Source organism: Moschus berezovskii, chromosome 25 (genome assembly GCF_049115385.1).
Source record: "Moschus berezovskii isolate FMDL1 chromosome 25, NW_MosBer_1.0, whole genome shotgun sequence".
Classification (NCBI taxonomy): Eukaryota; Metazoa; Chordata; class Mammalia; order Artiodactyla; family Moschidae; genus Moschus; species Moschus berezovskii.
This window is the reverse complement of record NC_142484.1, coordinates 40,150,508-40,163,182: the sequence shown is the minus strand read 5'-3', so window position 1 is coordinate 40,163,182 and position 12,675 is coordinate 40,150,508. Positions and strand designations below refer to the sequence as shown.

Below are 12,675 nucleotides of genomic sequence, written 5' to 3'. Positions count from 1 at the left end.
CCATTTGGTGGTGGGGGTGGTTTAGTCTCTCAGTCGTGTCTGACTCTTTGCCACCCTGTGGACTATAGCCCACCAGGCTCCTCTGTCCATGGGATTTTCCAGGCAAGAATACTGGAGTGGTTTGCCATTCCCTTCTCCAGGGGATCTTCCTGACTCAGGAATCGAACCCGGGTCTCCTGCACTGCAGGCGGATTCTTTACCAACTGAGCTATGATGGAAGCCCAACAGCCATTTAGTAAACATCTATTCTGTAAGACTTCCCTGGGGGCTTGGGGACAAAGATGGTGTACAGGCATCTCAAGGAGCTTGAAGTCCAGTTAGACTGACCCAGAAACAATTCTACTGAGCTACTAACACTTTGAGACTCTGTAAATAAAATGTCCCACAGGGCTTCCCTGGTGGCTGAGACGGTAAAGAATCTGCCTGCAATGTAGGAGACCCAAGTTTGATCCCTAAGTTAAGAAGATCCCCTGGAGAAGGGAATGGCAACCCACTCCAGTCTTCTTGCCTGGAGAATCCCATGGACAGAGGACCCTGGTGGGATACAGTCCATGGGGTCACAAACAGTTGTACATGACTGAGCAGCTAACACTTTGAGACTTTGGGTCTGTGCTCCCGAAGAGAGGAGTGTGGGAATGAGGAGCAACAGGGTTGCCTGACCACTCACCCTGCGGTACCCCAGAGTGGATGGGTGAATCCCTGGGGCCCCTGCCTCCCCTCCACGCAGAACTGCTGTTCCACTTTGCAGAAACCCTGAGGTCGGTCTTGGAAACTATGTAGAAAAGTCAGCTCTGGCTTTGCAACCAGGCAGACCTGGGTTCTGGGTTCTGGTCTTGGATCTTCCGTTTAGCTGCCGTGTGTGCCGATGGCCTCTCTGACCTTGCAGCAGGAAATCGTGAGGGCCAACTCTGATGAAATCTGTGCTGCACTGAAGCGCACTGGGGCGGGCATTGCCACTGCTGGAGAGGACCGTAAGCCCACACAGCGGGGCTGCAGGGAGACTGCAGGGGCCTGAGGGTGGCCAGGAGGGCATCCCCTCACCTGGGGGCAGCAGACCACAAAAGCGCAGCCAGGTGATTTGGCTCTCAGACACTACTGCTTTTCAGTGATTTTTGAGAGTTTTTAAATTTGTAGGCAACATTTTAAATTTAGGAGACTTCATTTGAAAAAGACAAAACCACAATTTTAAAACCCTGGATTTCTAACTTCTCTAGAAAAGCCAGGAGCTGTGAATACTGGGCCCATGGTTTGGCATGTGTACAAATCAATTGGGCTTCCCTGGTGATTCAGACGGTAAAGAATCTGCCTGCAATGCAGGAGACCCAGGTTTGATCCCTGGGTCAGGAAAATCCCCTGGAGAAGGGAATGGCTATCCACTCCAGTATTCTTGCCTGGAGAATTCCATGGACAGAGGAGCCTGGTGGGCTACAGTCCATGGGGTCGCAAAGAGTCGTACCACTGAGTGACTAACACACACACACACACTCACGCGTGCGCACATACAAGTCAGTTGGGACTGATCAGGCTGCCCCCAGTTGCCACCCTGCCCCATGACAGCGTTTTTCTGGAGGGTACTTCCCTCTCACTCCAGGACTACCCTTCCAAAGGTTCAGAATCTTCTAAGCCACAGCCTTTCATGTTTATTGGTGAAGTGATGCCCACGGTCGCCCGCCAGTAAGTGTCGCTGCCAGCCAGAGTCCAGCTGCTGAGCAGGGCAGGCAGAGCTTTCCAAGGTGCAGGTCCCTCTGGACCCTCATGTCATTCGCCTCTTGGCTGGAGGGGAGGGGTGATCCAGAGATGCTTCTGTGGGCTTCCCTGGTGGTCCAGTGATTAAGAATCCACCTTCCAGTGCAAGGGACATGGGTTTGATCCCTGGTCTGAGAAGATTCCACATGCAGAGCAACTAAGCCCATATCCCACAGTTATTGCACGTGTGCTCTGGAGCCTGGGAGCCATGACTGCTGAACCCACGTGCTGCAACTACCGAAGCCCGCCCGAGAGACTGTGCTCTGCAACAGAGGAAACCCCCACAGTAAGGAGTCAGCTCACCACAACTGCAGGAAGCCAAAGGGCCGCCATGAAGACCCAGCACAGCCAAAAATAAGTAAACGAACTTAAAAAACCCACCGTGAGCTACCACAACATGTCCATCAGCATGGCGGGAAGTGTAAAAGGGGTGGCTAGGACACGCAGCAGCTGGAACTCTCGCTTGTTGTCGACGGGTATATAAAGTGGGACCACAGCTTTGGAAGAAAAGCCAGGTAGTCTTTAAAAAGAGGAGAGAGAGAGATGCTTCTGAAAGAACTCAGAAAATAAAACAGGACTTTCTCTGGTTTCCCAGCCAGGAAAGCAGGACTGCAAACTGAGCAGGAAGAGGAGTAGGCTGTCAGGGAAGTGAGGTCACGGTCCCGGGCTGGGGGGACCATGGAGTTTTAGGGGCTCCTCTCTTGTAGGGAGGGAGAGCCGCCTGCCCTGCCGCTCCCCAGAGCCCTGCGGTGTAAATCACAGAGCAGACTGAGAACTGCTTTTCTGACTCTTTCCCACAGAGGCCATTGCCCCGAGCCGGGAGGAAGGCTCGGCTCAGAAGAGCCCTCCACAGGTTTCCCAGGCTACTAAATCTCTCCTTCATCCCAGGCCTAACAGCTAACAGTGCCGAGAGGCGGCTGAGCCTGGAGCCAAGGGAGCATCCCCTTACTATGGGCACCAGCCTCTTGGGCGTTTAAACATGGACCATACTTAGTGCCAAGTGCCTGCCTGCCTTGCCCACACCCACCAAGGGTTAAGCCCCAGTCAGTGTCAGAAGTTGGATTTCCCCAGAAACATTTCTCTTGGATGGAGCTCAGCATATTAGGGAGGGCTCTTGGGATCAGGCTCTAGAAGGAAAGGAGGCAGGACAGGGGAGAGGGAGAGGTTGGGCTGAGTGGGGTGGGGTGGCCCCCAAGCAGGGCCCCGGGGAGGTTCAGGAGCGGGGATGGCTCTTCCATGATCCCAAGTTGGGCCAAGGGTTCCCTCGGTCCTTGGCTATGTGCCGCTGCCCTGGGAACGGAGTGTGACTTTGGTCAAGGCGGCTCTCCTCAGTCGAGCAGGTACCCAAGAAGGCTGAAAGTACAGCTCAGGCAATGACCCATTCTCTCCTCTGAGGGGATCTAGACAGCACAGCACCGCATCCATTTGCCAGCAGCCTGCTAAGTGCTTTATATGGATGAACTCACTGGCTTCCCCAGCGACCCTCCAAGAGGCAGGAATTATTATCCTCCCCGTGTTATAGACAAGGCAACTGGGAAGTTAGGTTCAATGCCGGTGAGGGACGGAACCAAAATTTGAAACCACAGCCTGGGCATTATTTCTGTTGTGGGGAGAGAAAAAGAGGCAGAGAAGAGGAGGAGATGGGAAGGGTGAGCGAGGAGGAGGAGGAGGGAGAGGGCCTCGCACACAGTGCTGAGGGCGGCCCACGCCCAGAGCTTCAAGCCCGGGGTAACCAGAGCCGGGGCAGGCCAGGAGACGTGGCCCTCGTATCGGTCTTGGGTCAGCCCCGCCGGGGCCACGCAGGCCGAGGGAGGTGGACAGTGAGCCAGAAGCTAGCTGGACAGAGGAAGAAGGGGGCACGCCATCCCCCAGTCATCCGAATCTTCTCCTTGGTATCAGAAGTACTGAGGGGTCACGAGCTGTAAAAGCCATGCAGACGTGGGAACAGTGATGCTGTGGTTCAGGGGTAGCCATCGCCAGGCCCTGAAACCCCAGGCTTTTGCTCAAGTTTGCCCTCAGCCTGCTGACTTCTCTCCCTCAGCCTGCTGACTCCTCCCCCTCAGCCTGCTGACTCCTCCCCCTCAGCCTGCTGACTCCGCCCCCTCAGCCTGCTGACTCCGCCCCCTCAGCCTGCTGACTCCTCTCCCTCAGCCTGCTGACTCCGCCCCTCAGCCTGCTGACTCCTCCCGCTCAGCCTGCTGACTCCTCCCCCTCAGCCTGCTGGCTCCGCCCCCTCAGCCTGCTGACTCCTGCTCTTGTGGTCCCAGCCCCAGGTCCACTGATGTCACAAAAAACAGGAAGCAGCATCTTCTCTCTGAACTTGCCTGTCTACTCCAGGTCTGAATTCAGTCCCGTGGAGAAGAGCCTTTGCTCTCTCTGTTGGGCCAATCACACTGTCCATCGTTTACTGAGTTCAGGTTGCATTGCAGGTCCCAAGCCAAGTGCTAAAGAATCAAAGAGGACAAGATCCTTTACTTGCCCTTAAGGAGTTGCTATGAAAGACAAGTTCAGTTCAGTTCAGTCGCTCAGTCGTGTCCGACTCTCCGCGACCCCATGAATCACAGCACGCCAGGCCTCCCTGTCTATCACCAACTCCCGGAGTACACTCAAACTCATGTCCACAGAGTCGGTGATGCCATCCAGCCATCTCATTCTCCGTCGTCCCCTTCTCCTCCCGCCCCCAACCTTTCCCAGCATCAGAGTCTTTTCCAGTGAGTCAACTCGCCGCATGAGGTGGCCAAAGTATTGCAGTTTCAGCTTCAGCATTAGTCCCTCCAATGAACATCCAGGATTGATCTCCATTAGAATGGACTGGTTGGATCTCCTTGCAGTATAAGGGACTCTCAAGAGTCTTCTCCAACACCACAGTTCAAAAGCATCGATTCTTCGGCAATCAGCTTTCTTCACAGTCCAACTCTCACATCCATACATGACCACGGGAAAAACCATTGCCTTGACTAGGCGGACCTTGGTTGGCAAAGTAATGTCTCTGCTTTTTAATATACTATCAAGGTTGGTCATAACTTTCCTTCCAAGGAGCAAGCGTCTTTTAATTTCATGGCTGCAATCAGCATCTGCAGTGATTTTGGAGCCCAAAAAAATAAAGTCTGACACTGTTTCCACTGTTTTTCCATCTATTTCCCATGAAGTGATGGGACCAGATGCCATGATCTTTGTTTTCTGAATGTTGAGCTTCAAGACAAGGACATAGATATAACTGTCATACAAAGAAGAAAGGCTTAGGTGACATGGGAGATTAAAAAGCTATAGGAATTCAGAGCTGGGTGTGATATGTTCCAGAAGGGAAGCTTCATATGGAGAGAAGTGTCTTTTGAACTGTTCCTTGAAACATGTAAGGATGGTAGGAGGTATAGGGATTGAGGTGTAAAACAGCGTGTAGGCTAGAAAATACACACCTTATACAAGATTAGCGGTATTTCCATTTGGGTGGAGCATGGAATGGATAAAAGGGAAATTCAAAGAGTAGATTGGACATAGATCATGGAGGGCCTTAAATGTCAGTCAGAGATGTTTGAGCTTTATTTTACAGGCATCAGGAGCCATTGGAGGTGTGGGGGCAAGAAAGCGACAAATCTAGCTGTGCTTTGGAAAAAAGAAATGGGATAAGGAGACTCCAAGAGTAGAAAGACCAGTTGCATGCGTGCTCAGTCTCGAAGTCATGTCCACCTCTGCAACCACAGGGACTGTAGGCCGCCAGGCTCCTAGGCTGTAGGCGGACAGGCTCCTCTGTCCATGGGGTTCTCCAGGCAAGAATACAGGAGTGGGTTGCCATTTCCTCCTCCAGGAGATTCTTCCTGACCCAGAGATCAAACCCGGGTCTCTTTTGTCTCCTGCATTGGCAAGTGAGTTCTTTACCACTAGCGCCACCTGGGAAGCCCATATAACCAGACTTTCTTGAAAGTTGCCAAGGTCTTCCATGGTTTCCTTTTCACGCACTCACTTAACATAATTGTTGCATGGACTTTCTGTGGTGAGGCTGAATTAAAGAGAGATGAAACAATTAAAAATTCTAATATGTAGCCTTTGTCCTAAATAATAATCATCAATATAATCATAAGAGCAGTGATCATTTGCCAATCATTTACTTTATTGTACAAGGCCCCTGGTTAAAATGAGACATTTATTATTTAATTTCATCTTTACCCATGGAGTTGCAAAGAGTCGGACGTGACTGAGTGACTAACAGCTTTCATCTTTACAGCCTAATGAGTTGAATATTTTAATTATTCTAACATTATGGGAAATTAAAGCTCAGAAAATTTACTGTTTGACCCAAGATGACATATGGTACATTATCAAGGAGCCTAGTTTCAAGTGCTGGCTATTAGATGCCAAAACCCCTGCTGTTAACCTATAGGCTGTTGGGTGAGATAAAATGTGCATTTTTTAAATGTTAAATAAGAGAGCAAATGCTATCACTATCAAAGGCTTTAACTGCACCTTATGCAGGGCTTGGCAAGCAGTAGGTACTTAATTATTGTTTGCAGAAGGCAGGCGGGCAGCCAGGAAGGGTGCACAGGCCAGGTGCATGGAAAATATAGCAGGTGCTAGAAGAAATCACATTAGGTTGTAATGGCAGGATCTGCACTGCTGGGGAAAGCGCAGGAGGAGACAGAGGCTGAGAGGCAAGAGAGACCAAAGGTGAACACAGAGTGTGTCCCTCCTCTGGCGGGAGTGCAGCCAGTTTGACCAGAGAGAGCAATTGTGTGCAGATGAGTAACTGGAGATAAGTTCCAGAAGGCGTGTTGGGTTCCTGTCATTAAAGAGATAAGCCTTTTGGACTCTATTTCATGGACAGTTAGAAGGCACTAAAGGGGAAATCCCGTGGACAGAGGAGCCTGGCAGGCAACAGTCCGTGGGGTCGCAAAGAGTCAAACCCAACTTAGCAACTGAACAACAACAAAAAAAGGCCTTTGAGCCTGGTTGTGAAGCTGTTGCAATATATACACTTGTTGTTGTTTAGTCACTAAATCGTGTCCGACTCTTTTGTGGCTCCATGGACTGTAGCCCACCAGGTTCCTCTGTCCATGGGATTTCCCAGGCAAGACTACTGGAGTGGGTTGCCATTTCCTTCTCCAGATCTTTCCAACCCATGGATTGAATGCTCATCTCCTGCTTGGCAGGTGGATTCTTTACCATTGAGCCACAGGGAGGGCTTTGTAAAATAGCTAGTGGGACACCGCTGTATAGCAGGGGAGCTCAGCTCAGTTCTCTGAGACCATCTACGGGGGCAGGATGAGGGTGGGTTGGAGGGAGAGGATTCAGGTATATTACACATATGGCTGGTTCACTCTGTTGTACAGCAGAAGCTAACACCACAGTGTAATGCAATTATACTCCAGTGTTTTAAAAAAGGAAAATTAATAAGTAACACAACTGTTAACAGGATTGAGAGTGGACGGCAGATGGAGGTGAGATATTCCCTTGGAGCAGTCAGGCATGCAGTCAAATGCCTGCAGACATCTCCACTTTGGGAGGACCCTGTCAGACCTCTGCTACCATCTTTTTTGATCCCACCAGGGATCAAACCCATGCCCCCTGCCTTGGGAGTGAAGAGTCTCAACCACTGGCCCACCAGGGAAGTCCCCCACCACTGTCTTGAAAAGTCCCAGAGCTGTAAGAAGGGCACCCTGGAGACATAGCTGGTTTCCCCTGTGGAACTCCGTGCCTCTCTCTGCACCTCAGCAGAGAGCAAGTGTGAGAACATGGGGATCAGAATAAGGAGGTTTTAGCTAGGAGAGATGGTAGGGAAATGTGCAAAGTGTGGGCCCCCAGGTACAGTGTGAAGACATGGACTCGGGTAGAGAGGCCAGGAGAGGGTCAGAGGCAGGCCGCGGAGAGGTCGGATGGGAGGTGGGGCCAGACTTTGCCAAGAACACGGGTGCTTTCCTCAGCTGAATGGTGGGAGGATTGGGGGGGAGTAGAAGGAGTCCAGGAACCTGAAGTCTAACGAGAACCCCTACTTGCCACATTCACAAGCAAGGTGCCCTTGGTAAGTCACCCAGCATTTCTAAGATAACTGCTGTGCAAACATCCAGTGCAGTGCCTGGCGTGGGGCTGATACTGAGCAAATACGTACAGAATGGGAAGGTCCAGGAGCTTAGTTTGCTCACCTGTGAATCGGGGATAACCATCACAGACCTGCCTCCCTGCCAGGTGTGGGGAGAACCAGGTGAGGCCTGAGACAGGGTCGGGGGAGGGGCCCTCACCCCGGAGGCAAGAGACCAATCTCAAGGAGACAGCATGTAGTCACGCATCCGCGGCCCTCTCAAGAGCCCCCTTTCCAGAGGTGAAGGGGTATTTTAAAAATCTATACACCAGTGTCTATTAAAAGGCCCTGTGTGCTCTCACCCCTGGAGAAAGAGACAGAAGATTCTACAGAGCTTGCAGGTGCTGGATCTTAAACCCTTCCTGGCAGGACGGAGTCTTCATCTCTTTATCCATGGGGCCCAGCACTGTGCCACATGGAGTAAAGTGACCCCTATGGTGCCCAGGACATCCACATCTCAGAGCTGGTCCTACGTCCTGACCCAAAGCTGGTTCCAGGGAAGGGCTGGGTGGCCCCGTAAACTCCACTCATTTGGAGATGTAGGGAACCAGTGCTGGGGAGAGCTTGGGGTGACCTATGAACAAGTTCACTGTCACCCTGAGGGGCTTCCCTTGGCCTGACCTTCAGGGCCCCCCTCAGTCTGACTCCAGCCTGATTTTCCATTGCCTCCTTTCCTGGCACCCAAACCCCACCCCACCCCACCCCCACACACACACCCTTTACCCCCACCACTTCCACTCTGGACCTTAATCTCCTTTGCATCAAATGGGTAATCTCCACGTTTCCAAGGTCTGGCATGTGTTTCCCCCTCATCCAAGAAGAGTTGCCCTGCAGGAAGTTCCTCTCCCTTCTCTCTTGAGCTATGACACGGCTCTCATCCTTTGCCCCAGAGTCAGTATAAATATACACATTCCATCTCTCTTCTGCCCATTATTCCTTTAAAGGGTGGGGTCCACGCATTCTTGCTCTTATAGATAAGCAAACCGAAGCTCCTTCTCCCAGGATTTAGCACAGTATCTTTTGCAAAGTGCCCTGACTCAGGGATGGCTCAGAAGTAAAGAATCTGCCTGCAATGCAGGAGACATTAGTTCAACCCCTGGGTGGGGAAGATCTGCTGAAGAAGAAAAGGGCAACCCACTCCAGTATTCTTGCTTGAAAAATCCCATGGACAGAGGAGCCTGGCGGGCTACAGTCCATGGGGTCGCAGAGTTGGACACGATTGAAGCAACTTTGCACACAAAGTTTATTAGAGTTGGCTCACTTGTGAGTTTGTATGGTTCCCGGGCAGGCTCTCACTGCCCTGAGTACTCAGTGGGTTGCATTTTCATAATCACAGGAAGAGAGGGGCAGGGGAGAAGATCTTCTTTGCCTTTCTTGAGTAGATGTCATGTTTCCCTCATCAGTTCCTCCCCCGGTAGGGCAGGGAAGTTTTCTTGTTGCTGTATGGTCCAGCCAGGACTGTCATAGCACTTTGGAAACATATTTCTAGGTCTCAGTACAATAAGGGCCTTTCATTTTGAAAAGTCACCTTTCCATAAATGATTGTTTTTTGTGTGCACATAGCATGTTTTGAGGGTCATTAACCTGAAGACACCACTGGGCAAGTTGTAGGCCTTATTCACTTTTATTGTTTGGGGGTCTTTGTGCAAAGGACATGTCTTGGGGGTCAAAGAGCATGTTTTGGGGATTATTAATTAACTGAGCTCACTGGGCAGGATGCAGGTCTCATGCCTCCATTGTTTTGTTTGGGGGCATGTCTTGTGCTTCTGTCGCATAGTTTAACTTGCTAAGCAAGTTGTCTTGATTTTATTGTTAAGCAAGCCAATCTGGCTTTGATGCTAAGGGCCTTCTTTTGCTCTGTGAGTGAAGCAAGCCCACAGTACTTCAGAATTTTCTCATTTTGTTCTTGAGTGATGATTAGTCTTATTGTGGTCTCTCAAAGCCCCCTAAAGTTCCCTCCCTAATGTGGTTTCTAAGCTAACTATTTGATTATCCTACTCTATCCCTGCCCCATGGACAGAGGAGCCTGGAAGGCTACAGTCCATGGGTTGCAGAGTCAGACATGACTGAGCATCTGAGCACATATATCCCTGCCATTCCCACAGTAAGGATCATCATCAGGCCCAACAGGCTGCACAAACAGGAGCTTTGTACAGATGTCCTGCCTTTCCTTCCAGGCGGTGGTGGTGACTGACGGGGAACGCATTCTGGGTCTGGGAGACCTGGGCTGCTACGGCATGGGCATCCCCGTGGGCAAGCTGGCCCTGTACACAGCGTGTGGAGGTGTCAACCCGCGACAGTGCCTCCCTGTGCTGCTGGACGTGGGCACCAACAATGAGGTAATGTGCCGCCCGGGCCGGGAGCTGGAGGGTAGAAGCTGGGGTGGGGTGGGGAGCACCTTTGTGCAGTAATCTGTCTATGCAACATCAGGCTGTTCTGCACAACAGCTCAGTAAACCCAAGAGATGGGGTGCTGAGGCAAGGCATGTGACTTTATTTATTCGGAGAGCTGTCGAAGAAGATGAGAGACTAATGTCTCAAAATAACCATCTTACAGGGGCTGGATGCCAGGTTCTTTAATAGATCAGAGATGGGGGAAGTGAGGAAGCAAAGTAAAAAGGCCATTAATCTTGCAAATATTTCCTAGACCGGCAAGCCTCAGCAGGGGATGTGTTCATTTCTTCCTTCCAGCTGTCCATAGGTGGACACGGTCCTGAACAAAGGCACTTTAGTTTAACAGTCAGGCAGAGGGGCAGGATTCCTTGAAGCAGGTCTTTCTATTTTTTTACATTTGATTGATGTCAATGTATGGCAAAACCAATACAATATTGTAAATTAATTAGCCTCCAATTAAAATAAATAAATTTTTAAAATAATAATAACAAAAACAAAGGAAAGCAAGTTGAAGAAACAGTTCCAAAATGGATGCAGAATTGGCTTTTCCCTACAACGGGGCCATTTCTCTCTGGGATCCTCTTTGCTAGGACACTTCGCCTACATGGCGGTGACTCAAAGACCTGTCTCCATCCTGGTTGCCCACTCCGCCCTCCCAGCCCCACTGTCCTCCCCCAGCCTCTTCTGGGTCTTCTTGCTCCCCTCCCTCCTGCCAAGGTGCCTCTGCACAGGCTTTCTGTGCGCCCTTGTTCTGTGACCCCAGGCAGTTTCCATTACCCTGGTGGCCTCTCTCTCTGTGATCCATAAATGAAGAAAGCCACTGAGGTGGGAGTGGCTGCTGGGCAGTTTTTTCAGCATTTCAGAGGTGAACTGCCTCTGTAAAGAACTTTCCTGCTGGCTCAGGGGTAAAGAATCCACCTGCCAATGCAGGAGACACAGCTTGGGTCCCCAGGTAGGGAAGATCCCCTGGAGAAGGAAATAGTAACCCATTCCAGTATTCTTGGCTGGGAAATCCCATGGACAGAGGAGCCTGGCAGGCTACAGTCCCTGGGGTCACAAAGAGTTGGACATGACTTAGTGAATAAACAACAACAACCACCTCTGTAAACGGATTAAAACTCGAAGCACTGGGACCAAAGGCTGAAATGCATGGATCAGGCACATGCGTGTCCTGTAAACCCATGGGGAGAAACTGACCCAAACTGTGGCTGGGAGCCCCTGCAGGCTTCTGGGAGATTTATAGTTTAAGGAGCTCAAACCCCAGCCAGGAGTTTGTCTGCTCTGGGTAGCACCACCCTGGGTCACGTTCTTCATGCTGTCTGCGATTCACAGCCCTGTGTCTTTGTGTCAGAGAACATGAAAGAACTCCTTCTTAATGACATTTATCTCTGGATTTAAAATCAGTGCATGTCCATGTGAGAAAAATCCAGAGAAGTATTAAAAACAAAATATTAGTCACACAACCAGTAATAATCATTGTTTGCAATTTGGAATATTTCTTTCCAGCCTTACCCCCACCAAATTTAGCTTTTATAAAAGCAAAATTAAATATGTGATGATTTACATGAAATCTCATTTAGCTGATGATTTGCTATTGAGACTCGGAAATCTGATTTTCTAGAGAAAAGAAACAAAGTTAAGTTTATATTGCATATACAATTTTGTTTCCTGCTTTTTTTAAGGTAGTGTATGTCAGGAGCTTTCTCCAGGTCACTAGCCATTCTTCCACAATGTCATTTACATAGCCTCCTGGTGTATCACAGTTCACATAAGAAACTCTCCATCTAGGACACTTAGGTTGTTTCTCTCTTCTTGAAAATATAACTGTGCTCTCATACCCATTTTTGCAGGTCAGTCTTCCTATCCCTGATGATTTCCCAAAGATAAACTCCTACAAGCAGAAATATTGAGGCAAAGAACAAATGGTCACTAATTAGATTCTTGATTCATATTGTCAGAAAAGCGTATACTGTTGGTATCCTGTGTGAGCTTTCTCAGGAGAACTTGTCATGGCTCTTTCCAAGGTCTCCTTCCCCTCTGGACACCACACAACACCCTCGTTTCTAAACAAGAGTATGCACCGTAGCCCCTAGTGAGGAATGATGCTTATTCAGTTTTCACCCCCAGATACAGTCAAGCGAGGGAGAAGCAGACCGACCTGGCTTCAGACAGAGAACCCTTGTGGGTGGGAGGGGCTGGGGGAGGACGAGCCAGCGGCCAAAGTGCTGCTGGGAACACGGGCCCTGATCCCCACCCCTGACGGCCAGGGGAGTCCCTGTATCCCTCCTGACTCCACCCCTGCCAGTGAAAGTGGAGCCTGGGCCAGAAGGTTACCGAGTGCTCTCCCACATCTGAAGCACTTCTCCATATGCCTCCCCACCAGCCTAGGAGAAGGGAGGCTGGGTAGTGGTACACGCCTTATAATTGCTCATCAAGACCAGTCTTGAAGGCCTGCCCTGTGCTGTG

General features: G+C 50.4%; 1 protein-coding gene and 1 non-coding gene across 2 annotated transcripts in view; both read left to right on the top strand.

Moving 5' to 3' along the window:
* ME3 (malic enzyme 3) overlaps positions 1 to 12,675 on the top strand; it is a 232,382-nt gene that overhangs the window by 153,388 nt on the left and 66,319 nt on the right. The window contains exon 6 of the mRNA XM_055416165.2: positions 9,994 to 10,155. Coding sequence (XP_055272140.1) covers positions 9,994 to 10,155 — 162 coding nt within the window. The remainder of the gene's footprint in view (positions 1 to 9,993; positions 10,156 to 12,675) is intronic.
* On the top strand, positions 11,758 to 11,827 carry LOC129549128 (small nucleolar RNA SNORD30). Its single transcript, XR_008684488.1, has one exon. It is a non-coding gene; the product is annotated as a small nucleolar RNA SNORD30 (small nucleolar RNA).